The sequence below is a fragment of the Mastacembelus armatus genome, chromosome 1 (genome assembly GCF_900324485.2).
Source record: "Mastacembelus armatus chromosome 1, fMasArm1.2, whole genome shotgun sequence".
NCBI lineage: Eukaryota > Metazoa > Chordata > Actinopteri > Synbranchiformes > Mastacembelidae > Mastacembelus > Mastacembelus armatus.
The window spans coordinates 2465960-2493299 of record NC_046633.1 but is presented as its reverse complement, the minus strand read 5'-3'; the positions used below and the strand labels follow the sequence as shown (position 1 = coordinate 2493299).

Here is a 27340-nt window from a genome sequence, read left to right as displayed (position 1 = left end):
CTATGTGGCCCTGTGATGGACTGGGGACCTGTCCAGGGTGGACCCCTGCCTTTCACCCAGAGAGAGCTGGGATAGGCTCCAGCAGATCCCCGGGACCCTGGTTAGGACTAAGGGGGTACAGATGATGGATGGATGGATGGATGGATGGATGGATGGATAATAATTGATATAACCCAAAATGAACTGCTCATATATGTAGCACCCTGCTTTTTTTATTAATATTATGTTCACAGTATTTGTTAAGAGAAAAGTGGATGTGTATAATGTGTATAAGACACTTGAGTATTGATGTTAGGTTTTTAGGTTATTAGACACGATACTTAGTGTGGTAACTGAAATATCCTACTATAAGACAGTCCTTGAAAGCATCATCGTCTATCTCCTCAGTATTGCAATTGGGCCAGACAGGTGCCGGTCTGTGGTGTTGGCCCATTAGTGACGTCCAGGTAACCTACCATTTTTATTTCAGTTTCAGGCGGAAGTGAAGCGACTGCGGGGGAAACGTGTTGCACCAAGTTTCTGACTGGGGTACCTCCATGTTCAAGCATGTGGACACAGATTCAGGACTTTATGTCTCCTCCACCACTTTGGGACATCGCAGGACTTTTTATGAAAGTGGTCGATACCAGAACTCCAATCTACCAGGAGCTGTGATTAGTGCCAGAACAAATCAAACAGGATTCAAATGAGCTCCAACAAACCCACCAAATTGTATGGTAACATTAAAACTGGCTTATAAAGATAAAAATCCTGGGTACTCAGACTGTACAGATGTTATTGTTTTTTGTTTTCTGCATTTTTCCCTTGGGGGAGGAGAAGTTTAAAGGTGGCACCTGGTTCAAATTCACTGTGGGTTTTCTTATTCTATAACTGCATTTGATGTTTTACTAGTCTCAATGAGTATTGAGTGAAGTCAACTATGACTACCGGTGTTGTCTAGGTAACGTGTGGGAGTTTAAGCTCCCCTCTGCAGCATAGCTATGGATATAATAAGCTAACCAGGCCTCTCTGCACCCTAGTCAGAGTCGAATCATCGAGATTTGCCTTATTGTAGACACATCCCAAATTTAATAATTTAGTAGACCCCTCCTCAAGTCGCTTCCTATGCCAAGGGTTTGTTCCAGAGAAATCCAGAAGAGAATCGAGCTAGGCGGCTACACATATTTCAGGAAGAAACCTCAAGACAGTGTGCGCCACCTTAAGAAACAAAGTCGACTGAAAAAGCGCTCACTATAAAAAAACAACTTCATTGCGAGAATGTCATTCATTTTCATCTTTTAACCTAGACAGCCCAATTTACGTCTGCACATTTTCACAAGACACATTAAACAATGAAGAGACCTATTAAAGATAATTGTAATAAATGTGGAATTAGATTCTCAGGATATTTGTTCTAACTAATTTAGAGTAAGCAATTACTTTTCCAATCAGCAGGCGGGCAAATGTGTGCACACACAGTGCATAAATTAGTTTGATGTGTAGCAGTGATGGAGGAAGAGAACTGCTGGGGTTTGCTGTTGAAAAATAAATCTGTCCTGTTTTTAATATTATGAGACAGAAAAATGGATCTGTGTTGTCATGGAGCACAAAATAGAAAGCAGACAATGGCTGTGAGGCGTCAGAGGCCGCCCCATATCCATGTGTTAACACTTTCGATCCAAATGAGTCGATCTCTGCTCAGATTTCTTTGTGTTAAAATGACTGAGCAATAGTAAAAAAACAGGAGAGAAAGCTAACGTAGTCAAACCAATACACATGCCCTCTGTCATTTTACTGAGCTTTTCAGATTTTGTTACCTTTGGGCAGAGTAGTAGTGTTTCTAAGTTTGCAGTGCCTCCATATTTACTGTACATGGGTCAGTGGTGTCAAACTTCTCATCCAACTTTCAGCAAAAAAGCAACCAAGCACATTCCTCAACTATTCCCTTTAGCCAACACGACAATTCTACTGTTTTATTTTATATTTTCATAATTTATTTATTTAATGTTTATGGACACCACACCGGTATGGTTAGGATCAGGTAACTAAAGTACTGGTTACACTGTAAAAAAACATGATGACAGGTAGAAAGACTGTGATGGGATGTGAACTAAGGTCTTTCTACCTCTCAACATGAAGGGGACACTGTTTTCCAGCACAGTCCCTAAAGTTGACACCAAATATAAATCACACACTTCAGAATCTTCCTAAATAAACATACCGAGGGGGAGTGTTTGACAGATTGTGGAGGGAATATTGCTGTAATAAAGAGTCGTATTAAAAAGCAACCAGACAAAAAGAAGCAAGTCTTTGTCTTTGCTCTTTTCAGCCCTAAGCTGATTTGCTGAATCTTATAAGCTAGTGTCCGTGTGACAAACACCGTGTTGTGCCTACTTAGATAGTGACAGGTATATTACAGACACATCACTATGCAATAATGCAAACTTCATCAGCGTATCCAGTGTTAGAACAGTTTGTATAAAGGCTGCAGCCACCTCTCTTCATGCATCTCTCTCACATTACCTTTGCATGGAGATTTCCTTTTGTAGCATTTACAGAATGTCATATTTTCTGCAAAAGAAAAGAATGTCATTTTGCACAGCTCAAAAAAAAAAAAAAAAAAAAAAAAACCAGCAACACATTCTGGGACTGTGCTGCGGCAAAGCAGCTCTCATTCAGCTGTTGAACGTAGGACTTGAACAGTGTCACCGCCATGTAACACTCTCATGACAAGAGTGTTACAACTTACTGAGTGCACACTAGGCTTGAACAACAGGTACAGAATTGGAGCGCATGTTAAACAGTTGCAGCAATATGACACCGTGAGATGTTCCTGAAAACAGGGTGTCTACAGAATGAAGACCTAATTGCCTAATTACACTAGAATAAGTGACTTGTATCAAAAGTATAAGGGGGTGACTAGCTGTGTTCTTGCTACCTAAACAGACAAAGAGTTAACTTGTCTGTGTGTCTGCAGCATCAAGTCAGGACTTACTGTAAATTGTAATGGAGCAGCTCACACTCAGGGGGAACTGGATCATATTAACTTGGATCTCTCCTCATGTGATAATGTTCTCATTTGGGTTTCTCATGTGTCCTCAGAGGTCAGTGCTGTCAGGATAAGATAGATATTCAGTTACACAACCTTATCCACCAGGATGGGTCACATTAAAATATCCAAATGTGAAGTATTTGGGACACTAAAGGGCCAAACAATTAAATAGTTAATACACAAATCTGAAAGAGTTTTACTCGGGTGTAACAGCAACAACAACACTGTCCCCTTTTTCAGAAGTCCCTCAGCTCTCTCTCTGGCCCCTTCGCTGCTCTATCCTAGTTTTGTTTAGCAAAACTTTCTGCAATGTTGTCCTTCCCCTCTCACTCTAAAATAAATTAATTTGGAACAGACAGAGAGAAAGAGGGAACATGGATGAACGGGGACAATGGAAAGAGAAAGAGAAGGGAAGGAAGAACAGAAGCAAAGAGGCAGATAGTCGTGAGACACAGGTAAGTGACAGAAATGACAGAAATTTGAGAGAATCATAAAACTAATAGTGATCCAGCAAAGCTCACTGGTCAATCAGACAACAGATGTTTTGTCTCGTCTAAAATTACACCATATGTGGAACGGCTACCTGTCCTCATTCTGCAGGTCTACATTATATCCTCCAAAAATCCTCTGTTACAACACACTGGGGAGCAGAACATCACATAGTGGAAGTTCAGATCATAACCTATACATTTATTTATCAAGCTTATTTATTTTTGCTGATTTCTGAAAAAAATGGACACTTGGAGAAAGTCAGGTTTTGGATGATTATTATATAACCTGCTTTTTCACTTAAGTGCCTTATTGAATATTTGAATTAAGTGTCATAGTATACAGAGTATATCTAGTATAACTTTCATGAGTTATTTGAATAATTTTTGTTGCATTTCAACTTCAACACCATGAATACACAGAAAATATTATAATTCTCAACTACAAACAAAACAGATCTGTTTTGTTAAATGTAAATGTTCTCTAATCCAGTCTTGTATTTGTCAGGCAAACTTATTTAATTTAACTTCATTCTGCAAACATGTCTCCTAGAAATTATGTTTACATGCTATTTGTTTCTGTAATTATTATTGCTGTTGTGGGGATGAAAATTTGTGATTTGATCTGTTTGGGATTAAAATCACTGACCAACGTATCTGTCCTTTATCACCCATAGAGAGCTTAATCTAATGGCCTCTACAGCTTTGTCAAATTTGGATCTTCCAGGAGATTGCAAGAGCTGAATGAAGTTTAGGCATTTCAGAATTCAGCTAATGACAGTGAGGAAGGTGCAGTAAAGGAGAAGAGAATGGCATTACAGTGTATTAGTAATGCTTTAAGCTGTTTCAGTGACATGATGTCACCTGTACTGTAATTGTGCAATATCTTAAAAATCACCACTATGTGTAATGTTACTTACACACTCAGAAAATCACAACAAGCTTATAAAATATCTTTAACAATCAGTCAATTAGAATAAATTCAGTCACAAGTCAATATAATATGTTATTATATATGTTAATATATAATACTAACATGTTTGCTTAAATGTTTTTGAGGGCAGAATCATGTATTTCATACATATTAATGTTTTGATTTTCCATAATTTACATTTTTAAAATAAACTTCAAACCTTCTGTTGCCTGTGCATATTAAATGCATTGGCCTATTGATCTAATAAATGATTTACTATCAGCACAGTGACTCAAAGCCGCTGTACTGTTCTTCATATTCAAATATTTTGCATTGGTTATACAAACACACGATATCTGGGTGTTTATGATATTTAATTGGTGCACTGACTTACAGAATAAAAAGTTGAATGAAAAGCTTGACTTGTCATATTGTCACACGTTACAGCACATTAAAATGCCTTCATGCTCCAGTGGAAGACACAAGTGTAAATGGGTCAGAATTATCTATTTGTTTATGAAGGTTGAGATGTGACTGACCATGAGATCAGGCAAGATAGTGGGTCAGTGAGCGATGAACAGTGAACACTCTCTCTCTCTCTCTCTCTGCCTTCATGTCTTTCCTTCTCATTCAGCGCTCTCTTTCTCCTTTCTCAGCCCACCACCCTCCCATGCCCCCCAGTGTGTCTGTGATGGCTGTTGCGTAACATTACTAAAGAAACGCCACGCCAGCGAGCAGCGTTGGTGGAAGGGGTGGGGGTGTGGAGGGAAGGGAGTTAAGCAGGGAGCACTGACCCAAAATCTATTGAAAGGGAAGAGAGATGAAGGAGAAGGGTGGAGGAGCGAAATGAAAAACGACGGTGATGGAGAGGAGAGAGAGAGAGGGCAGAGGTGAACCCAGATGAGACATGAGAGATGGAAAGAGCAGGAACAAAAAAGAGAAAGATGTGGAGGGGGAATGTAGAGACATACGAAGGGGAGGAAAGAGGGAGTTAAAATGAGAGGGAGAGACAGAGAGAGGAGGGGAAAGAGGCTGGAGGGGAAGGGGAGGAAAGACAGAAAGGGGCAGACAATGAATTCAGGCAAAAAGAGCCAGGACATTTAAACTATAAATAACCAAGATAGTAGCAGCAACACTGGTCTTCTCTTTCTCTCATTCCATCCTTCTCTGCATCTTTCCTCCCCACATTCAGATATTCTTCCATATATTTCCTCATGTCTGCTTCTCTTGTTCTGTTCAATAAGGTCGACATGAAACCCAGTAAACTATTTGCAGATTCATCCAACAGTACCAACCAACCAGTGCAGAAAGATCTTAGTGGTTTTAATATGTATCCTTCAAAATGACAGTCACCATCGGAGTCTGACTAATTCTAAGGAAGCAGAATTCATAATTCTATAATGCAAAGAGTTAGAGGTGAAAATGTGCCACATTAGGCCTCATGTTTTCTCAATGTGATTAATCTGAATATTGCTTTGGACAGGGAAGTGATTTAGTAAACTGCTGTGTGCACTGGAAGCTCCACATTAACTTTAGCACAAGACAGTGTGAGCCAATCAGAGCGATCACTTACCAAAACATCTGGCCAATGAATTAGCTAGAAGGCAACATGAGAGGAGTTTTAGGGTTTTATTTAGCAATTGTGGAAAACTGTTTCTGAAAATACATCTGAGATTTAAATTATTGGTGATAATTAGTTTAATAAGATTTTATGGGTTTTATGATTTTTGCTGTTAAATGGCTAAATCCCACTAGGAGGTTCAGTTCACCATAAAAAAAAAAGTCAGCACAGATGTTTTTACCTGAGGTGGAACAATAAATGATAAAAAGTGGATATAGATGATTTTTCCTGTTATTGCCGTGGTGCATTTGGTTTGCAATGCATATGGTCGTGGTCAGGCTGTGAAATTATTTCTCCGTCTCTTCTCTCCGTCCCTCTTCACTACTTTGTTTTCACCATTAGGATTAGTTTTGTGTGCATCTGTGTGGGTATAATTTGTCCCTACATGTGTGCACACACTGACAATGTACGTATGTGCAGTAGGTGTATGTATATGCTTGTGCTGTGCATTTACACAGGCGTGTAAAGCACACCCATGCATGTATGGCTGTGTATTTGCATGCAACGTGTTACATTAGCTGTTATCCACAGGGAAGGCATGTTAACAGGTTTGGCTTCTACTGAGGGGATTGGTTAGAAACCACCAGGACCTTTGCGTGTTTGTTTGTTTGTCTGTGCACATGCATGTATATACTGAACTGTGTGTGCAAGATCCCATTGAGTCAGTGGAAGGAAAGCAGGGGGTATGAGTGTGAGGGAAGGGAGGGCTGGGGGGCCTATGACTCATCCACTGCATGGGCCTCTGGCTCTCTCACTCTTTCTCTCTTGCTCCCTGCATAGCAACAGCTGTGCAAACGCTCATATAAAGAGGCTTCAGAAATATGTTGTGTTGTAGATTTAAAGGCATAAAATTGCATTTTACCCATTAGTCTACACTTGGTAACTCATGACAAAATGAGAACATGTTGTAGAAGGTTTGATATATTTATTAAAAACCAAAACCTGAAATCTCTCATTTACAAAAATATTCAGAGCCTTCATTCAGCACATTGTTTAAGTTCCTTTGGCTACAAGCTTTGCATTTGGGCAGTTCATCCCAGTTTTTCAGATTGGATGGACGGCAGCTTCTGTTTAACTACTCCACCATAATGTCCTGATTGGAAAAGAGCTGCTGAGATGGTGTCTGTCCAGGTGGTTCTCTGGGTATTTGAGTCTAGGAAGGGTCCCGCTGATTCCAGACCATTTCACAGTAGGACCCCTGTACTCCTGGGAACACTTAAAGCTTTAGACATTATTCTTACCCTGATCTCTCTCTTAGTGACCACTGTTTGGTCACAGAAAGTTCCCTGAACTCCAGGGAACCTTACATACACAGGTGTGTTCACTTTGTCACGGGTGGAGTCCAATTAAGCTCTAGACTCATCTCAAGAATCATTAGAGCAAACAGCAAACCTGACCACAGCAAAGGGTCTGAATGCTCTTTCAAATGAGATATTTCAGTTTTTCTCAAAATCATCTTTTCACTTACTGGTTCCTAAGTGTAGAACAAAATGGTTATGGTATGTGTTTCTAATCAGAGTGAAGAGGTTTGAAAACTTTCTGAAGTTATGCATTTTCTCTCAGGCACCTTGTTTTAGGGCTGTGGCCTCAGTGTTTAGCCTTTACCATTACCTGCCTGCATGTTGACCCTTTACCCACCTGTCGTTTTTTCCTCGTTGGTCTGACCTTCCTGTGACAAGCTTTTTTTCTGCCTTTGGACTTACAGTAGTAAACTTTGTTTTGACTTGAGTTTGTCAGCCTCAGAGTTGTGCCCAGGAGTTTATTTTCCTTGAAACTGAACCAGTATGTGTAAGTTCCAAATCTGAAATAATTTAGAATCATCTACAGACCTAAAAATTGAAATTTATAGTAGGAATATGACAATTATTTCACAGTTGTGGCTGTGGGAAGACAATATATGCAAACACATCTTTACCTGCAGGAAACGCTATAGCACAAAAAAATCTCTTACATGTTGTGCATCACAATACAATTTTCCAATGGCAGCTAAAAGCTAGCTCATTGCTAGCTGATAGTGATAGATGGGACAAATACTGGGGCTAGTAAGCCATGGTGGTGATGGATGATGTTGCCCAAAAAGCTCAGGTTTTTCCCAAATCAGCGCTCGGGTAAACAGGATGAAAGTGTTGCTGGCCACTATCAGCTGGTGTTTCTGTGGTTTCCGTGGTCATAAAACACAAACAAACTTCCTGTGTCAGGATTTTTCAACTTGCTTGCTGTGTCAACAACATTGCACATGACTAAGAATCACTCACAGCAGCGTCAGTCATCACCTCAGCACACTCTCAGTTTAAGATCTTCTCTTGCTCTCTCCTCCCCTCTCCTCCCTCGCTCTCATTACAGACGTTGCTCTCATTACAGATGTTGTTTGGAAAGCTTTCGCCCACACACATCCACATCTCCTCTTCCTCCCTCCTTCACAGATGTTGTTAGGCGTATGTCTACCTGTCCCTTTCTTCCTCTGCTTTTTCTCCTCTCCCTCTATCTCCCTCCCCCACCCTTCTCTCTCTCATTACACCTTCTCTTCTGTGTGTCTCTCCATCTGCTTTCTCCTGGTTTTACTCCATCTCTCCACCCCTCATTCCTTCCCTCTTTTCCTTTTTTCCCCCGTCTACACACACCCAAGCTCTGCATTTCCCCTCTTCCCTCTTTCTATACTTCTCCTCCATCATCACCCCAGTTCTTCCATCTCACCCAGATGTTTTCCGGATAAAGATGATCTTTCCTGCAGTGATAATGAAACTGAAAATTGTCCTGGAGCAAAATAAGTACTTGTTGTTTCAGGATGAGGGTGGGTTGGGGGGGGGGGGTCATGTCACAGTCACATGCTCGCTGCCTGCATGAAGAGAGCAACACATACTGTCACGCAAGCTGTTTGAGTGTGTGTGTTGGGTACAAAATCATCTGTTGGAGAGAATTTTATCTAACCTTGTGTCACAAGAATTAGAGCTTTTTATAATGAAATGCACTTACACCAATATTTTAACTTCAAGAAGATATTAGGCAGATGAGTTCCATGTAGTTCAGAAAGAAGGAGGAGAACATGAAACTGATGCAAATTCAATAGAATTAAAGCTTTGCCAGTAGGTGCGAATAATTAACATGCTTTTACATGCAATACATATATGATGGGATGAGATCAGGCAGCCAGAAACATGCAGGTCAGGTTAACAGGTGAATCTAAATTGCTCATACGTGTGCATGTACAGCCCATTCTTATCCCCATATATACATATATATATATATATATATATATCCCCTTATACCCTCTGAAGGTAAAATCCTTGTTGTTAAAGGATAAAAACAAGCCTATGCATGATAACCAAAATTAAAATATGCTGATTGTGCCTAATTTGTTTATTTTCAGTCAGAATATTTAACTAATACATCACTTTATTTTTCAGTAGCATGTGATTTGATGATAGCTGTCACTGTTTTTGACATTTTATAGACCAAAAACATCAAATATATTAATCAGCCTTGAAATGGGCACTGAGAGGACACAGAGAAACTTAAGCAAAACATACAGAGACTGATTTCCCTGTCATGGATCAGGGTTTTGTAGACCCATCCATCCACCATGGTCTTCTTAAACACATGGACGTCACTTATCAAAACCTCCTGAGTTCCTCTAGGAACATAATTAGAGCCATTAAAGGTTGTCTGACAACAAAAGGTAACTGTGTGTCATAATAATCTGAGGAGGAGACTCACTTAAACCAACAAGTTTTGGTTTTATTGAAAGTAATATTTAAACAACATTAAGCAACTATTAATTCCTAATCACAGTTTTGTTATTTAAGCTATTTCCAGTATTCATGACTTCTAAAAATCCATATGCAGCTTTTCTAGACTCGGCCAGAGATATTTATTTTCCCAAAATGATATAAAGTGCATCTAACGGGGGCACCACAACAATCGCCATGACAACAATGATTACTCATCTCTGAACGAGTGAAACAACAATGAATAACATCTAATCAGGCTCAAAGCACTGAAGGTGTGATTATGCACACTACTGCTGCTTCACTATCTTTATGCAAACCATCTCCTTCTTTCTCTCTTGCAAAGTGCTCTGGGTAGAATGATTAATTTGCGGCTATTGATTCCTCGAGAATGTGGGAGGGATTGGAAGAGAGAGAGAGGAGAGAGGAGGAGGGAGCATCCAGTATTCTGAGAAGCACCTCGCTGCAGCTCTCGCCTCCGGTCGTTCATTTAAGAAAAAGCCAATGGGTGCAGAGTTTGGATCCCTCAGATCACCTCCATCCATCCTATCCCCATTCTCTCTCTCACCTCTTCTCCTTACACTCTCGGATCCCTCCCTTTATTTTCTTCTCTTTTTCTTCCTCCTCCTACCTTTCCATCTCTCTCCCCTCCTGTTCTATGTCGTCTAAATTATCTGTGAATATTCAACAAATGCTCGAGTGTTTCACAGCAAGCAGGAAGAACTGAGGGCAGAGAGAGAAAGAGAGAGACGGAGGGTGAAGTGCTTAGAAAACATCCATCCATCCATTATCTATACCCCCTTAGTCCTAACCAGGGTCCCAGGGATCTGCTGGAGCCTATCCCAGCTCTCTTTGGGTGGAAGGCAGGGGTCCACCCTGGACAGGTCACCAGTCCATTGCAGAAAACAAAACAAAAATAAATAAATAAATAAATTTGCCCCTCCTGAAGTTCATACACTATTTATTTCCATAAATATCTGAAACTAGTAATCCAGCCTTTAGCTGCGTTTTGCTTCAAAACACTTTCTATTGCAACTGCAGAAGAAAATTAGCAGAATAATTCTCATTTAATATCACAAGGAGCATATTAAAGCTCTGCTTCCTCAGCAAAGGTGAAACACAACTGCATATGAATTTTTAAAAATACTGAGTCCGTCACAGGGCCACATAGAGACCAACAACCTCACACACTCACACTCACTCCTATGGGCAATTTAGAGTCACCAATCAACCTGACATACATGTTTTTGGACTGTGGGAGGAAACCAGAGTACCTGGAGAAAACCCACACAAGCACAGGGAGAACATGCAGACTCCACACAGAAAGGCCCCTGATGGGTTTCAAACCAGGAACCTTCTTGATGTGAGGCAACAGTGCTAACCACTAACCCACCGTGCTGCCCCCAAAGTACTGTTTTAATATTATATTATTAATACCCTCTAACCATAAGACTGCAGAATTAATGTCCTCTTGCCATCTGTTCTTTATATATTTACTGCAACTTTCTGAATCTGTGTGAACATAATATTCATTTAATCTCATCGTCTTTGCACATTTTGAAATTTATAATTGCTTTAAAATGACAAAATATCTTCAGAAGTCATTGGGCATTCATTTAGGGTTCTACGTTGAAACTCTACTTGTTTTGGTGACATACTGAACAGTAAGCCTGTACAAAAAGAAAACTGCAAACAGTCTGGAGCTTCACACACTGAAACATGTGATGTTGTGAGAGAAGTGACACTACACTGTACAGTTAGCAGATGGCCATTGGGACGTGTTTTAACACACATTTAATTCACAATGAGGTTTGAAAACCATGCTCATATAGACGCAGCACATGCACGTATTAACTGAGAACCTTTGCTGAATAAAGTCGAGCTGTTTCTGCGTGTCACCTGTCTGTCAGCAAAGTCGGTGCAGAGGTAGAAAACAACAAACAAGCTGACCAGCTGGAGGCCATTTTGTGTCCACATGCTGCTGTCCCTGCACCGACCTGAACTCTGAGAAGCTTCAGGAAACGACTAAATCGTTTCACTTTATTCTGACTCAACTTGTGTGCTACCTGCTGCAGGGAAGACGCTCTCAAAACTGCATGATCACATTCTCAACCATGTCATCAGCGGTTTGTGGGAGTAGAGCCTGCACATCAACATCACATAATGTTAAATTGAATGTTGTTTCTAGGTAGTAAAGGTCAAAGTGAAAACCTGCTTCGATCATTTTTTTTTCTAGATTAAAAAGCAGCATTTATGTCAAGTTCATTATATAATAGAATTAATAGCAGTGAATTATTTTCTACATTTATTGTTGTCATCCTGCCAGACTTTACATTTATTTTCAAAATTGTGTGGAAATATTTTTTATTGTGCTCAAAACAAAATCCTTGTGCAAATTATGTAGCATGAAAATGTCTCAAGTCTCAGACTCACATATTATTTTTGACTTTTGTTTTTTCACCCAATAACAGTCCACTTTACTTCATAGTAGAACTGCTGATTATTTGAGGAGAAATACTTATAGTGGAAAACACTTAGCAGGACTGATAAACACCACCTGCCCAGCACAACCAGTCTTTTCCTGGGTCATTTAACAGCTGTAGTTGATCAGTGGGTGGTTAAAAGTCTCAGTAACTGATTCACTCTACAGCTTCTTACTGTATGTTTGTTGTGACACTACAGTTACTCGGTGCAGGGGTGATAAGTCTGCAAAACTTGGTAATTATACAGATTTTGGTGAATACACAGTTTTACTTGGCTGTGGCACACAAGTAATTTCTTTCTATTAAATGATTTATGTCAACAAAATTATCTGGAGTTTTTTTTTCTTGCTCGAAATACATTTTTGAACTAGAAGTGTTAAAATTTTCCTCTTATGAGTTTAGGTTAAACAAATCGAAGATATCCTGAAACATTGCATTGCATTGTATTCTAAAGCCTGTACATTAACTGTTTTGTAAAAGGTTGGCCTACAATTAATTTGTGCAAGTTACACAATTTGAATAATGATTTACTTTAATGTCTCAAAGTTCAGTGTATCTACACCATTTCCTCCTCATACACAGGCTTTTGCTTGGTGGCTGTACCAGGGAAACCATACGGTGCTAGTGCATATTGAGGATTATAGCAGGAAAACACACATCCTGTAATTACAGTAATCACAACCTACTTGCCCTCTCTACTCTTAAGAGGTTAACACTTTGATAGTTTCACACTGCTGGGAGGTGAGGCAGTGATTATTGCAACACAACAGGACAAAAAAAGAACAAGAAGGATGCAAATGGGCTCCAGCCAACATAAGCTCTACTCCAGAACAACGCTGAGGAGCTTCCTGGATAAAACTGATGGCACGATGGCCCTGACACTAATAGCAACCATGCATCATGATCCTGCTTATATACCACTTATACTGTACTGTTGCTTCAAAGTCACATGTATTTCAAATGTAAGAAAATTACAATTTTCAAATAATAAAAAAAAAAAATCAAATACCTGTGTAGTGCGATTTCTCTTTTTGTACCTGAATAAACATTAAGGTATATCAAAATGCCAGAAATCATTACATGAAGATTTTGTTATGCATACATGCATGGACCCCCCACTTGGCTTATGACCCCTAAAAATGAAGCAATATGCCTGTTCGCTATATGGTGCGTTTCCAAATCTAATACTTAGAACTAACCGGTGCAAGACATGAAAATGACTTTGTGCAACTCTATGCCTGTCATATCATGATGTGCATTGCATGTTCAGTGTCTCAATTTACTGCTCACTACAGAGTAAAATATTGACTGTTCATATGCAGCAATGAATGAGTGAAAGAAGCAGCCATTTTGAACACAGGACAAGTCTGCTGGGAAGCTCTTGTCGCTGTTTAAAATGTATTGGGAGAAGTTCTAAGTGATTTTTATTTGGATTAAAAAAATCTCCAGAAAAAATCTTGTATTCAGGTGCTGCTGGTGGCGTAGTGGTAATGTGCCTGTCCATGTATGCAGGTGATGCCGGTTCAATTCCCAAGCTGGCTGTCCTGTATACCTGTATGTCTTCCTCTCCTCTCTACCCTGGTTTCCTGTCTATCTACACTGTCCTGTCAAAACAAAGGCAAAAACTGCCCAAAATAATAGTACTTCAAAAAAAAAATTTTTACTCAACAGAAACATTGCCCTTTGACCTCTCATACCAATCTTGAGCTAAACCTTTATCCTAAACCTAAGATAAACACCAGAGTACCCCCAAACCCCCTAAAAAGCTTTAATATTTCTCTAAAAGGTTAAAAGAGTATTGCACTGGTTTGCATTGCACTGCTCTAACACTGTCAACACTGTTGTTGCAGCTGGACCAGAGATATTGTCTCTTTTATTCCACACTTTATTTTCTACTCGGTGCTGTCGGAGATTCAGGTGCTACAGCAGCTAATTTAGCCTGAAGAAGACATGAGGAGCTACAGACGTCTGGTGCAGTCTCTGCTTTCTAACTTCACACCACCATTTTGTGTTAGGGTTAGGGTTCATCCCTGCAGTTTTCAGACCTGACACTGTCTCACGTGATTTAACGCAGCTCCCTCTGGGGCCACAAAGAGCTTTATACAACTAACCCTTTAATTATTCATGATTAAATAATCAATTATAGTTCTGTAAAAGTCATCTGTAGTTACATGTTTAGCACTAATCTAACACTAATCTCTTTCAGTAGAAGAGTGAGGGGGGGACGTTTGCTGACAGTAATCAAAAAGAAAAGACTAATAAAGATAAATAATAAATAAATAAGTGTTGTGTATTCTAATTAATATAGTATCAGATCCTAATTGGTGCTTATATAAATGCAGAAAATTCCCATGTAAAATACAAAACTGTTCCACCTTGAACAGAAATTTTCGTTTACGTAGGACTCCATCATTCATATTAACAACGTGACTAAAAAATAGACTTGGACGTAGAGCATTCAGTCTTCAACTTCAAACAGACCTTTGCCAAAATATCCTCTGTCAAAGTCAAGCTCTTGGACCTCACAAAGATGGCAATTCAAGAGCACAGACAACTGTATTTTAATGAGCCTATGCACAGAAACACTCCATACACAGTCATACACACACACAGGTCAGTTCACACTTATTCCTGACAGGCACATGCTGTATATACAACTATACCCAAACAAGTGCAAACTCACAAACACAGGCTGTGATGCACACAAAAAAACAAAGCGCACACACACACACACACACACACAGACGCACGCACACACACACACACACACACACACACACACAGTATAGTACATGCACAGGCGTTTAACTGCAACCCAACAGTCCTAAAATACAGAGCTCATTGTAGCCTGCTTAATATTGCGGCATTACCGTTAACTTGGGTTAGCCACATCTGGCGTGCAGCTGTAAACTCATTCTGCTGACCATAATAATCTGATGAATCATAACCTGACACATCACAGGGTTTCACTTGTGTCATGGAGAGGGAAGCTGTGACATCTGTGTGCCTCTTATCTTTCAACAACCAGATTATAAGTCTGTGTGTTTCGTCTTGGGCACAGACAGCGACTGGAGCTACCACAGGTCTGGTGGTTTTGCACATAAGCAGGTAACACACTCGTACATACCTACTCAGAACTTCAATACAAAGTATATTCCCATGGACCTTGAAATAGGGGAAATTTGAGAGCTACAGTGTTAGAAAGGAATAATAAACACTTGAAACTTCACAGTGCAAGTCTTTTCACCAAATTACAAATTATTTTCTACCTCTTTCCATACTAATCTTTATGTCTTTTTAGTATCTATCCAGTGGGAATCAGCTGTAAGCCCATATGTGCACACTCAAAACATGCACTGTCAATCTGACACACTTTGTGAAACTGCCCAGTTTTTAGGGGTATCTGTGGTGTCTGCCAAGTGATAGAATTTACAGAGGTGGAAGTGGAAGAGCTTGTAAATACAAATATAACATATTACAGCTTTAGAGACTTTTTACCATTTTATTTGTTTAATGTCACTGGTCAGCAGTGTGTGTGTGTGTGTGTGTGTGTGTGTGGACTGGCATTCTTTACATAGTCACACTGTGGAAACTCAACATACTTTCTTTTTGGGGACAAAGGGTAAGGCCCCAAAACATAAAGTGAAAACTTGGTTTAAGGTTGTTTTTGGTCCAGATGAAGGTGACGTGAGGTGATGTGAGGTGATGTAACTTGGTATGTCTCTGCAGGGTTAGGGTTAGTTAGGTTGCGGCTATGGTTAGGGTTAGGTAAACACTGCAGGAAATGAATATAATGTAATCAATGAAATGTCCCCTGAAGCGATGAAAACACAACTGTGTGTATATGTGTTAGAGAGAGAGCAGCCAATACAACACTTGACCTTACATCAAGTCTGACCTTTCACCTCTGAGTGTGATGGAGGAAGGGTCATCTGCCACACACATACATTGCACCAATGAAGTAATATTTTATTATAGAAAAACATAAGTCTCTGTTGGTTAGTGTATGTGGTGTGTATGTGCTCTGTGTGTGTTTTACTTCACAGTGGTGCTGTTGCTTAATACGTGTGTAAGATAACCTCAATAACAAATCTTACATTACATGTAATTTAAGTTGCTGTGCATGTGTTTATGAATCTGTTTAGGGCTTGTAAATGTGGATAAGTGTGTGTGTGTGTGTGTGTGTGTTTATGTTTATTGTACTCTCCCTCTAATGCATTTCAATTTATCAACGAGCTAATTATCATATACAAGTGAGACTGAGAACACACACACACACACACACACACACACACACACACACACACACACACACACACACACACACACACACACACATAATGTTTATGACTCATACAGCTTACAGATGACAGCATTGTTGCTTCATCAGTTTGACCATATGTTATCACTAACACAAACTCCATAATGAAGCAGCTCCCGGTGCTCACACTGAGAGCAGCTCAGTCGATTTGTCACCGTGCTGTGATTGTTGGTGGGCGGGGTCAGGGGACCTGACATCTATCTGGTGATTAGCAAATAGACCTTTTACACAAACATAACCGATGCATGTGCTTCTCATCTCGATGCATTCCCTAGCTCCTTACTCTAACCATCACAATGACGGCCTAACCCCTAACCCCAAAGACAAGGTGAGCATTCACAATGAGGTGCAACACCCTACAGTGTTTTAACACAAAGGGCTGTGTTGGCATGTACTGTATGATACAGCCTTGTTGTGACAACTCTGATGCCAGTGACTTCATCCACGTTTCCAGCATGAGAACTAAACAATAGACACTAACAATAGGAAGCTGCTTGCTTTTGCTTATTTGCACTTTAATTGACGTTCATGAAATCAACTAAACCAAAACACACCTGGAAGAGTATCATTCTTTTTATCATTCTTTTTGACCTTCACCTGGATAGCAAAGTCAACTGGTCAACTTAAAACACTGGTGAATATGTCACCGATCAGTAAAGACCACACACACACACACACACACACACACACACGCACACACACTGAGATCCCTGGTCATTCCCTTTGGCTCCTGATGTGTGTGGGATTAGGGAGCAGTCGGCCTGTCAGCACCTCTCCCACCAGGCGTTAAACAGACTGTGTGGCGGTGCCAACAGCTCTCTGCTACACCACATTCACCCTACTATACAGAAAAACAACGAACGTGACACACTGTTACTTTTGCAAAACACTGTAAAACGTAGGACATCACACTGTTACTATACTGTAAAACAGTAGTGCTTAAGTTTGAGAGGTCGCAAAATAGTTAAAAGTCTAAAAAAAGATCAAAAACAAAGTTGTGTTTTCTTCTGTTTCCTTTGTAATAGTAGCTACTCAAACTGATCCAATCTCAGAAAGGGAGTTATGTCAACACTAAGGTTATAAACAACTAAATAAAGACCTAATCATAATATTATACATATACAACTCTGCTATAAAAACTAATCCCTACTGAAATCAGAATTATAAACACTTATTTATTGACCCTTGCGTTTACAAATCACACTGACTTCGCTGGAAAACAGCTTCCATAGTTTTCCAGACGACAAATACAAGTAAGTGATGTGTTTGTCCAAATTAGGCATGGGCACATTTGATAACTGTCTGTCTTGTATTACACAGAAGCTCAATTCTGGGCTCTTGTTTTGAGGCTAAGACAAAACAAGTTTTGGATGGGAGTTTTCCATCACTTACAAATGCAGCATAGATCCCAAGAGCTCTAGGATGAAACTACTATGCGTCATCCTAATATGCAGTCAGTGGCTACCGCTGAACATACTACAGTACACCACTTTGGCACACTTGCCTCCTGTCACACCACAGACTGCTAACAGCACTGTCCTGTTGCATAACCCTGTTAGTGAAACACTTCAGCATCTGCAGCAGACACATTCCAGTAGCTTCCAAAAGCAGTTTTAACACTAACACTGATATCTTCCACACATCAAGCATATTACCAATTAAGATTTTCCCTATACATTTATATACACTGACTGTAAACAGAATACAAAATACTCTTAATTATTTAGATTATTTACCTACTTCATTGTTAAATTATTTCATTTTGATTATAAGGATGGGCTTTATCATTTGTGTGTTCTTGGTTGGAACCAAATGTGAACATATGGAAACCATATTCATTCATTAAATAACCACAATAACCACCAATATATGTTTTCAGTTTGAAAATAGAGCTTCCTTAACTGGTCCTGTGTACTGCCCTAACCTGGTTACAAATTTCATGTATTTTATAAATGCACAGTTCGATTTATGAAGAAATGCAGTACTCAGCTAGCTGTTTGGACACTAGTGTTAGTACTGAAATGCAGTACTCAGCTAGCTGTTTGGACACTAGTGTTAGTACTGAAATGCAGTACTCAGCTAGCTGTTTGGACACTAGTGTTAGTACTGAGTACTTGTCTTAGTCCAATATGAAGGAAGTACATACCACTTATGCAGGAGAGCAGAGAAAAAACACACAAACTAAAACTGATTATTGGAACAAAAATGATGATATATTCATCATCATAAATATCAAAGTAGAGTTTTCTTAACTGTATTTTGGAACAGTTGCCTCTAAAATGTGTTTTAGTGCTGTCTGCTCAACAGTGAGATGATGACTAGAAAGCACAATCTCTGATTTTTTTTTTTTAGATTTAATAATACAACATTCATTTTTCATGAACACATACATTTTAATCTGGACCTGGAGATGGTTTATGATACTTATAGCTGAGCTTAGATGTTGTCACTTTGTCTTATATTAAGCCATGCTGTAAATGCTCATTATGTGTTAATTAACTATGTCCTTGTTTCACTACTGCACCTGGATGTGTCTGCATATTCTTGCATGTAAATGTGTTGTGTGTGTGTGTGTGTGTGTGTGTGTGTGTGTGTGATTGCTGTCCCTCCCATGGTGCAGAGCAGAGTATGTGTCAGTCCCAGGTGGTGTGTGAGCGCTCGTAAACAGTTTCTTTGATTGAGAGGCCGTGATGTCTGTTTGACAGGCGGCCTTGTGCTGCCAACAGGCCGCTGCATCGCCATAGTTACGCAGCATCATGTGGCCAAAGATACCTGGCACTGCCATGAAGAGGGATGAGTAGAGCTGCTGCAAATAGAAGGTGTGGCGACTGCATTAATTAGTTAATGAAGAGAATGTCATCAGGGATTTAAACACAACTGAGAAGATAATAAATATGATGCATGCGTACTTTATATGATGTATATATACAAATTCCTGAAAATTGATATTAATTACACTAAATGATATGGCAGGTTATGATTATTTACTTGATACACGTCCATAATTTTACAGATTACAATTAAGTCTCAAAATCTATGTGCATCTGGTTTTACCCTTATATGACAAAAAACAGCACACAATCACACACAGACACACACACAAACATGTAAACCATACATAACATATAAAATTGTGTAAAGTGCATTTTCTTCAAATGCACTTTATAGCAACAGCACTAAAATGTTCATTATGTATTTACATGATTCATCTCTCTCTGAAGAGGCTGGAATAAGACTGAAATGACTTAAACAACCTCATCTTTATAGCTCATGAATGATAAATGCTGGTCTTCTATCACAGTTGTCAAAAAGAAACCTGGAGTCCCCCAAAACATGTACCTGTCAAAACCCAGGAAAATGTACATTATTCTTGAATTTTGGTCACTGAGAATTTGCAGTGGCTTTAGAGAAAGTGTAAAGGTAATTTCTTTTCCAAATCAAAGGATCATGTGTTTTGTCAATCCTGGCCACTGCAGCTTAGCTGGAAATTCAGTACCAGTATGATTTTGTGTGCGATGAAAGCTAAAATTGAATCCTGGCAAGAAATACACACACAAGAGCACACACTCTCAGACACTCACACCTCATTCCCAGAAACATATCTCCTGTCACACACACCTCGCTTGCTCTCAAACCCGCCGTGATGGAGATTAATAGCTGTGTTTAGAGCCTGCTGAGCTCCACCTGTCAAGGCTGAGGCCCCCAGGGCAGCTCCGGTCTGTGCCTAGGAACGAGAGACTGTCCTGGGGCAAGATCCATCATGGAAGTCCGCGACAGGCGGGATCTCTGGAGCCAGCCTTCACAGCTGGACCACCGACATGAGCCCATCCGTCCAGGATGACAGGAACATTGAGTGAATCCAACTGGAGCAGACTTGAGAGCAGCTGGATGGAGGAGTGTGGAGACTGATGCTACATGGATTGTGAGGTCGGCACAGTTTAATACTGCATGTGTTTATAACAAAGATAGAAGGAAACGTGAAATGTACTGTTTCCACATTCCACAATCCAAGCTCTCACACTTTGCACTAACTCTTCTACTTAATCACTGCACTGACATAGTACCTGCTACGTCTGTGATGTTCCAAGTGAAACAGTGATTTTTAACCGTTTACCACTGGGTGTGCAAAGATAGTTTTGTAGTTGACGTAGTTAAATACTGAGTGATTAGAAACTCTGAGAAGCTAGACTCTGTCCAAACCCAGAGAACGTTGTTAAAGCCTGAGTTCTCAGTGATATGGCATATATCATGTTGTATTTGTATATATATATATATATATATATATATAAAGTGCAGCCCACAAAAATCATGAATCCTTACGTTTCTCTTGAATCAAAGAAGACTCAAAACAAACACATACAGAATATACACTATGTTGTTATATCAGACTGTGAGATAAGATAATTTCTCCAAGAGTATTTAGGTAAAGATTTTATGCAAAATAATGTATTAAAATTACAACTAATGTCTCTCTATAGCCATCACCGCCTGCACAAACACCAACCCTCCAGAACTAACTATCCGTATATAAATGTTGAGGATTATACAACAAAACCAGAATATGTTTGAAATCACATCAAGGCCACATTTTTTTTCAAAACAGTTTATGATGAGGCAATGTAGAAGTGTAGTAATAACACCTAATGAAAGCCTGTTAATGCGAAGACATGTGGTCTGAGAATTCATGTGGAGAAAATAATAAATGGGTATTACGATATAAAGAAGTTCTAAGTCTAAAAATAATCAGTTTTTTTTGTTGCTCCAGGAGTTGGGTGGTTGTAGCACATTGATGGCAGAGGTTTGACAGCTGCCGTGGCCTGTCAGTCACTTCTATTACAGTATCAACAACAGCACGCCCACAGAGCGCTGCTGGATGCTGACTGTTTGCCAGCCGCAGTGTGGAGGCAGAACAATGGCTCTTATTTTCTTACCCGGCACTCCTTCATCATGCATCGTAAATAGAGTGTTACATCTTTAAGCATTTCAATTAGCCTGAGGAAATATGGTTTTCATCTTTGCTCTCCTTAAAACTGGTCATGTGGAAAGTCAGACATGATGAAATATTTCCCCTGTCTTTTAATTAACTTACAAAATGTAAATGTAGTGACCAACTTCACCTTCAGATGCTTATTTATATATTTCCATGTGAAATGTTAGCAGGCTCATAATGGCTGTGCATTGAGTCTGGTGCTGGAGCTGGGAGTTGAGTAGCTTAGCTTAGCATGTGTAGACTGAGGAGAACAGTAAGCAGGCTCTGTTTTAATTTCTCAGCTTTAGAGATGCTGGTACTGCAGGTATATGTTTGTTTTTTTTCTGGGCAGATCCAGGTTAATCGTTTCCTTTTGCTCTCAGATAAGCTCTTTAATTCTTGGCATAACTCAAATCAGTTTATTTCTCTCAAACCAAAACCAAATCCATCCTACTTCATGGCATAAAGGTGTGCCTTTTATTGGACCAGGAGACTCAGACACGCCAAAACAGGGCAAAAATGGTTTTGCCTCTAACACATGACTGGACTGTAATTTCAGCATTGTGAACAGAACTAATCGCCATTTAATTTGTCTGTAGTTTCAGTCGATTTGGCAGCCTACAGATCCCAGATCGCACATTATCAGATGACTTTTCAATAAATCTACTGGCTATCATCACTTCCCAACCCATCATGTCAAGTAATGAAGCCTCAGATAATGCATCAGCGTTTTTTTTTTTTTTTTTGCAATCAGCTCACATGTACAGTCATTTGCTAGTTGCTGTCCATTTACTGATAAAGAAGTGGTCTGCACCTTTTCGTAAAAGAAGATTATATTTTGTAATCTGATTCCATGTAATCAGTTACTTCACATCACGGTGAATTACCAGCTGGAGCTTCAGATAAAGGAGCAGTGTCGAGAGGTTCTGTTGACGATCAGCGCGGCAAAACTAACGGAGCTGATGGCTATTAGTATAATTAATGTCATCTCGATAATGCACTCCAATTCTGAGACAGCCTGCCTCAAACACACACGCACGCCAGCAGCCTTACATTAGAATGAGAACAGAAACATCATCAAAATATAAAACTCTAGACCCAACATCTACAGTATGTGTGGGCTTTGTTTCGCTGTGACGCTGATATGTCACTGTCCTGACAAAGCTGACAGTCAGTGTTGTTTGTAATTCAGGTACAACATGTCCAGAGCATTAAAATAAAAGCATGCGCTGTGATGTATTATGTTAAAAGCTGGGGCAAGATAGGTTAGATAGAACGTAGGCCTGTGTGTTAAAGATAGCACAGGATGCCTGAGGGGGTGTGACAGCAAACCAGGGCTGCCTGCTCTTTCTCTCTCTTGTTCTTTTTTCTCTTTTTTTCTTTCTCAACACCTCCCAATTTCTCTCTTCCTCTTTCTCTTCTCTGTACCACGCAGCTATAAAGCAACTGTAGCTCTGAAGGCAAAGCACACAGAGTGAGCTGGATCTCTCTCAGATTCCTCTCTGCTCTTAACCATTTCAAATCTCCAGTGCCAAGGACACAGAGCGAGTTTAGAGTGTGAAAAGTAAAGCCACTTAGCGAGGAAAATAAGCATATCACATGGAGTGAGTTGGCGTGGCTGCATTCACATCGACAAATGTGTTGGAGATTTGACACAATTTTACAACCTCAGCCAAGATTTCATATTTTCTCTCTTAAAAAATAAACATATTTTGTCCTCAAACTCACAAACAACCAGTGTCTAGGTGGTTCTAAATTTGCAGCAGTAAATGTATTCCCATGACATCACCTTTAAAATGATTACATAATGTGATCACATGCTTGATCACAGGTAGCCTTCATCACACCTGCACCAAATTAGGCAGTCTTCAACAGAGCTCGAATAAGCAGTGACGTGAAGCAAGTTGCTTGTGGGTTTTTTAGGTCACTTCAAATAAAACCTGCTGATTGTTGAGAAGAGAGCGTGTTCACGATGGAAGTACACAAAGTCCACAGTGAGATCACAACCCTTCTCTATTTTCACAAAACATGTTCTGTCATAAAAAAATCATGATCTTTAGTTCTAGTTATTTCTTGATTTTATGAGTCGCCTGATAAAAAAGTCTGAGCAATTGTCTTTTCATCTTTTTGATATTATGTTTACAGGCATTAGCATTTACACCCACACCTACACCTGGGGTCTCGTAACAGCTCAGTTACAGTATTGACCTTGTCACCCCATAAAGTGTCAATAGGTTTGAGATGTCGCCAGGACCAAGGCCTTGACACGGCTTGTGAAAATCAATAAAGTGTAAAATGAACTGTAAAACTGATAAATATAAACATATATAATGTCTTTTCTTTTTTATAGTTCTGGCCAAGATTTTTAAGGAAAGTAGGAGAGGTAGTCACAGGAAAAAGCTAAGTATCTTGTATCTGTGTGACTTATAACCAAAACCGATTTACAATTGGTATTTTTAGCTAGAAAATGTATTTGGTAAAAAAAAAGGCATATGCTTAAACCTGTTTAAAGAAACTATGATCGAATGTTTTTGAACATTCTGTGCAGGCTTTGCAGGAGAGAGTAAAGAAGCAATATATTTCAAGACATACAGGTTTATTTCAATGTGTTCAGCAGCGTTAACCTTATATTAAACACTGAGTTAGCTGCTGTAGCAGAATAAAGACATGACAAAGAAGGAGGCCAAGATTTAGTACTGGGAAAGCTGAGAAAATATGTCTTTTTCTGGACCAGTGAAGGGTTACTGTGAGATTTACAGCTGCCTGTCTATTGTAATGTTTCATCTTCACCTGCACATGCTGAGCTGTGACATCTGCCTTGTTAACAGCAAAATATCACCTATCAGAAGCTGAAAAGACCCAGATCCAGGAATAGTTTAACCTGCCATAAACCAAACACAAGGAGGTAAAGCATTAGCTAAATGTTAGCTGTGTATAAAGTGGAACAGTGGTGTGAAATTTCAACAGCTGGAGAACTGGTGAGTGTGTGTAATCCTAAAGATGTGACGTGAGTTTGTTCCATAAAATCAGTGTTAAATGTCCTGAAATCAAAACAGCTGACAAAGACAAGTGACAACACTGCTGCTCCTGCAGAGGCTCAGCGATCTGCATCTTTGAATGAATTAAGGGATTATATTCCACTCTCAGACAAGTGAACCGACATTAAACTGACACTAGTTTAATGATCAATGGTTAAAACACACTGTTTAAATGTCGTGGTCTTTACTTGAACTCCAACATTTGTTCATTTTTCTTTTATGTCAGACGTGGAAATGTAGTTTGTGTGTTGCAGTGAGCTTGCTGTTCCACTATGCTGCGACTCTGCTGCAGAGCTGATGAATACAATAACTTGCTACATGCCTTTGTGCTAAATACTTACACGATTACTCATAAAGTAAGGTGTAGCGCTCATTACAAGATCACAGCAGATGTTAAAGTTACTATGACACCTTGTGATGACCAATAACCAGGTGTGTGACTGGATCAGGCTCTATGGCTCAACCACTGTGACAATGTGAGGTCACAGTAAGAGACGGTGCACACAGTTAGTTATACAGCCAGCACATGTGCAATAGATTATTATGACATACGTCAAAGTATGAAAGAAGTTTTGTCTCATCAGTATGTGTCACTCCAATATTTACCTCTAGATGTTTACAACACAAGTGGCAAAATGGGAATCAGAAGTTTTCCATGTAGGATGACCATAGGATAAGTGCATTACATATCCATATCAATGTTAGCATTTATAATGACGATACTGTGACTCTTACTGTGGCAAATAAGACCAATGGTCCTACAAATAAACTGAATCTGTATCGTCAGCACTCGGCTTTGTCCTGTGATTCTGGGCCAGGGTATTATATGATTCAGGATAGAGATGAATCCCACAGACATGATGTAAGTCAGCGTCAACGTGTCCTGTCCTTATAAAGTGTTTTTGTGTGGGTGTCATCCTGCGCTGCTCTTTTAAAGGTTAGGGCATGGGGTTAAGGTTACGGACAAAGTTTCAAATTGGCTGTCACAGAAAAAGTCAATTTACAGTTTTGTTGTCCTGAAGTGAAAAAGTTCAGTCCGGTGTTTTTTTAAGGCTGAAGGGGGAAGAAGACAAAGGCCCCACTGTATGTCAACTATCAGAAATGGGGGTAAAAATCCATATTCAAAAATTCATTGTTATGCTGTGGTGGGGGATCACTCTAGTCTCACTGCATTAACTTCAGTTCAGTTCAGAGCCAAAGGCTTTACCTGGAATAAATCCTCGTTTCCTCTAGTAGACTCACACAGGTTAGCTAATCCCGCCATGCCAGTGTGGAAAAGAGGGAAGATTACTAAGCAACCCGTACACAGACATTTTTAAAAAAAGAGAGACCTGAAAAATCTGAAACCGATTCTAGTGTGCCTGGTCATGGATCCAAATAGGCTGCAGATTGCTGGAGGCTCAAATACCTGGCATTAGGGTTTATAGGCCTGTCATGGAGATAACCATGTAAGGCTTTACATGTTTTTACATCTGTCCTTTAAACAGAGAATGAAATGATAAAAATAACAAGCCGATAGCAGGACTGGTGATTATATAAGTCAGCTGTATACCTGGCTGGACCTTAGGTGTCCTGTGGGGTCCAGTCTGGCAGTTTGCTAAATGAGCCAAGCTGCTTTCTGCTGGGACAATTAAAAGACCAAACTGCATACCAGCCATGACAGGCCACATGACAAGCCAACCCTGGACAAGAAAGCAACCAAAAGGACCATTTCATAGAAGCATCATCAACATCAACTTCTAGGAGGAAGAAGTGAGGTATGCTGCAATTTTTTAAAGGAAAGGCTTCATTTTGGTGTGAAAGACACTTCTGCCAGAAATGTTAGGAACTTGTAATACTTGGTAAAATAGCATACAACATCAGAGGCTGCAGGCTGTGTGCAGATAGAGAGATGGATATGTGTGTGTAGGCTAGAGACAGCGGGTGTATGCATGTGTGGCAATGGATGCAGAGAACATACTGAATAGTGTGGGCATGTGAGCGTATGTGTAGGCATGTGAGTGCAAATGCAAGACTGTATGTGTGTGGGCACGTAGGAATCAATCTGCCTGAGCAGGGTGGTGTTGGTGTATCTCTGCATGTATATATGGCTTCTCCAGTGTATCTCCGGCTCACCTTCCAGGCAGCAGGTCCTCCAGAGGCCTGAGTGCGTCATCACCTCCTCGTTCTTCTTGCTGGTCTCATTCTCGTTGGTGCTCTTGATCTTGCAGACGCCGCGTGAGTACAGCCAGTAGTCTGTCCCCACGGCGATGGTCATGAGGCTGAAGGCGGCAAAGGCCCCCACCGTGGTCAGCAGCATCTGAACTCCGCGGTCAAACACGCCCATGTTGCCGCATTCCACGAAAGGGGGGCCCCCTTTCCTCTTGATGTACAGGAAGTAAATATTTGTGAGTTTGCGTCGCCACGCCAGCTCGGAAAAGGGGGGGTGGGCGGCGTCGGGTGGACGACGATAGCGGGGGACCGCTGGGGGGGGCGGGGGAATTAGGGGAGCTCGGGGGAAATCGTATGGTTGGTTTTGGGGTGGGACAGCAAACAGGTGAAAATTAAGATGAGGGTGTAGGTTTGGGGGTGGGTGGGTAGCTGTTTGGCCCAACAGATGGGTCAAACAGACTTTGGCGAGGACTGCAGACCTCTCAGCTACAAGAGTTTCTAAATTCTAGTCCTCAAGGGGCAATAAGTTGCCCTGCTCTGGAAAAAATATTGACCTAAAAACACAGGCTTCTAGTAGATACCACAAGAGACCTGGTCTGA

General features: G+C 40.2%; 1 protein-coding gene across 1 annotated transcript in view; it reads right to left on the bottom strand.

Annotated features, from left to right (window-relative positions):
• cacng2b (calcium channel, voltage-dependent, gamma subunit 2b) overlaps window positions 1–26924 on the bottom strand; it is a 43520-nt gene extending 16596 nt beyond the window's left edge. The window contains exon 1 of the mRNA XM_026303741.1: window positions 26705–26924. Within this exon, the coding sequence (XP_026159526.1) occupies window positions 26705–26915 (211 nt within the window). The 5' untranslated portion in view covers window positions 26916–26924. The remainder of the gene's footprint in view (window positions 1–26704) is intronic.
• Window positions 26925–27340: the final 416 nt, after the last annotated feature.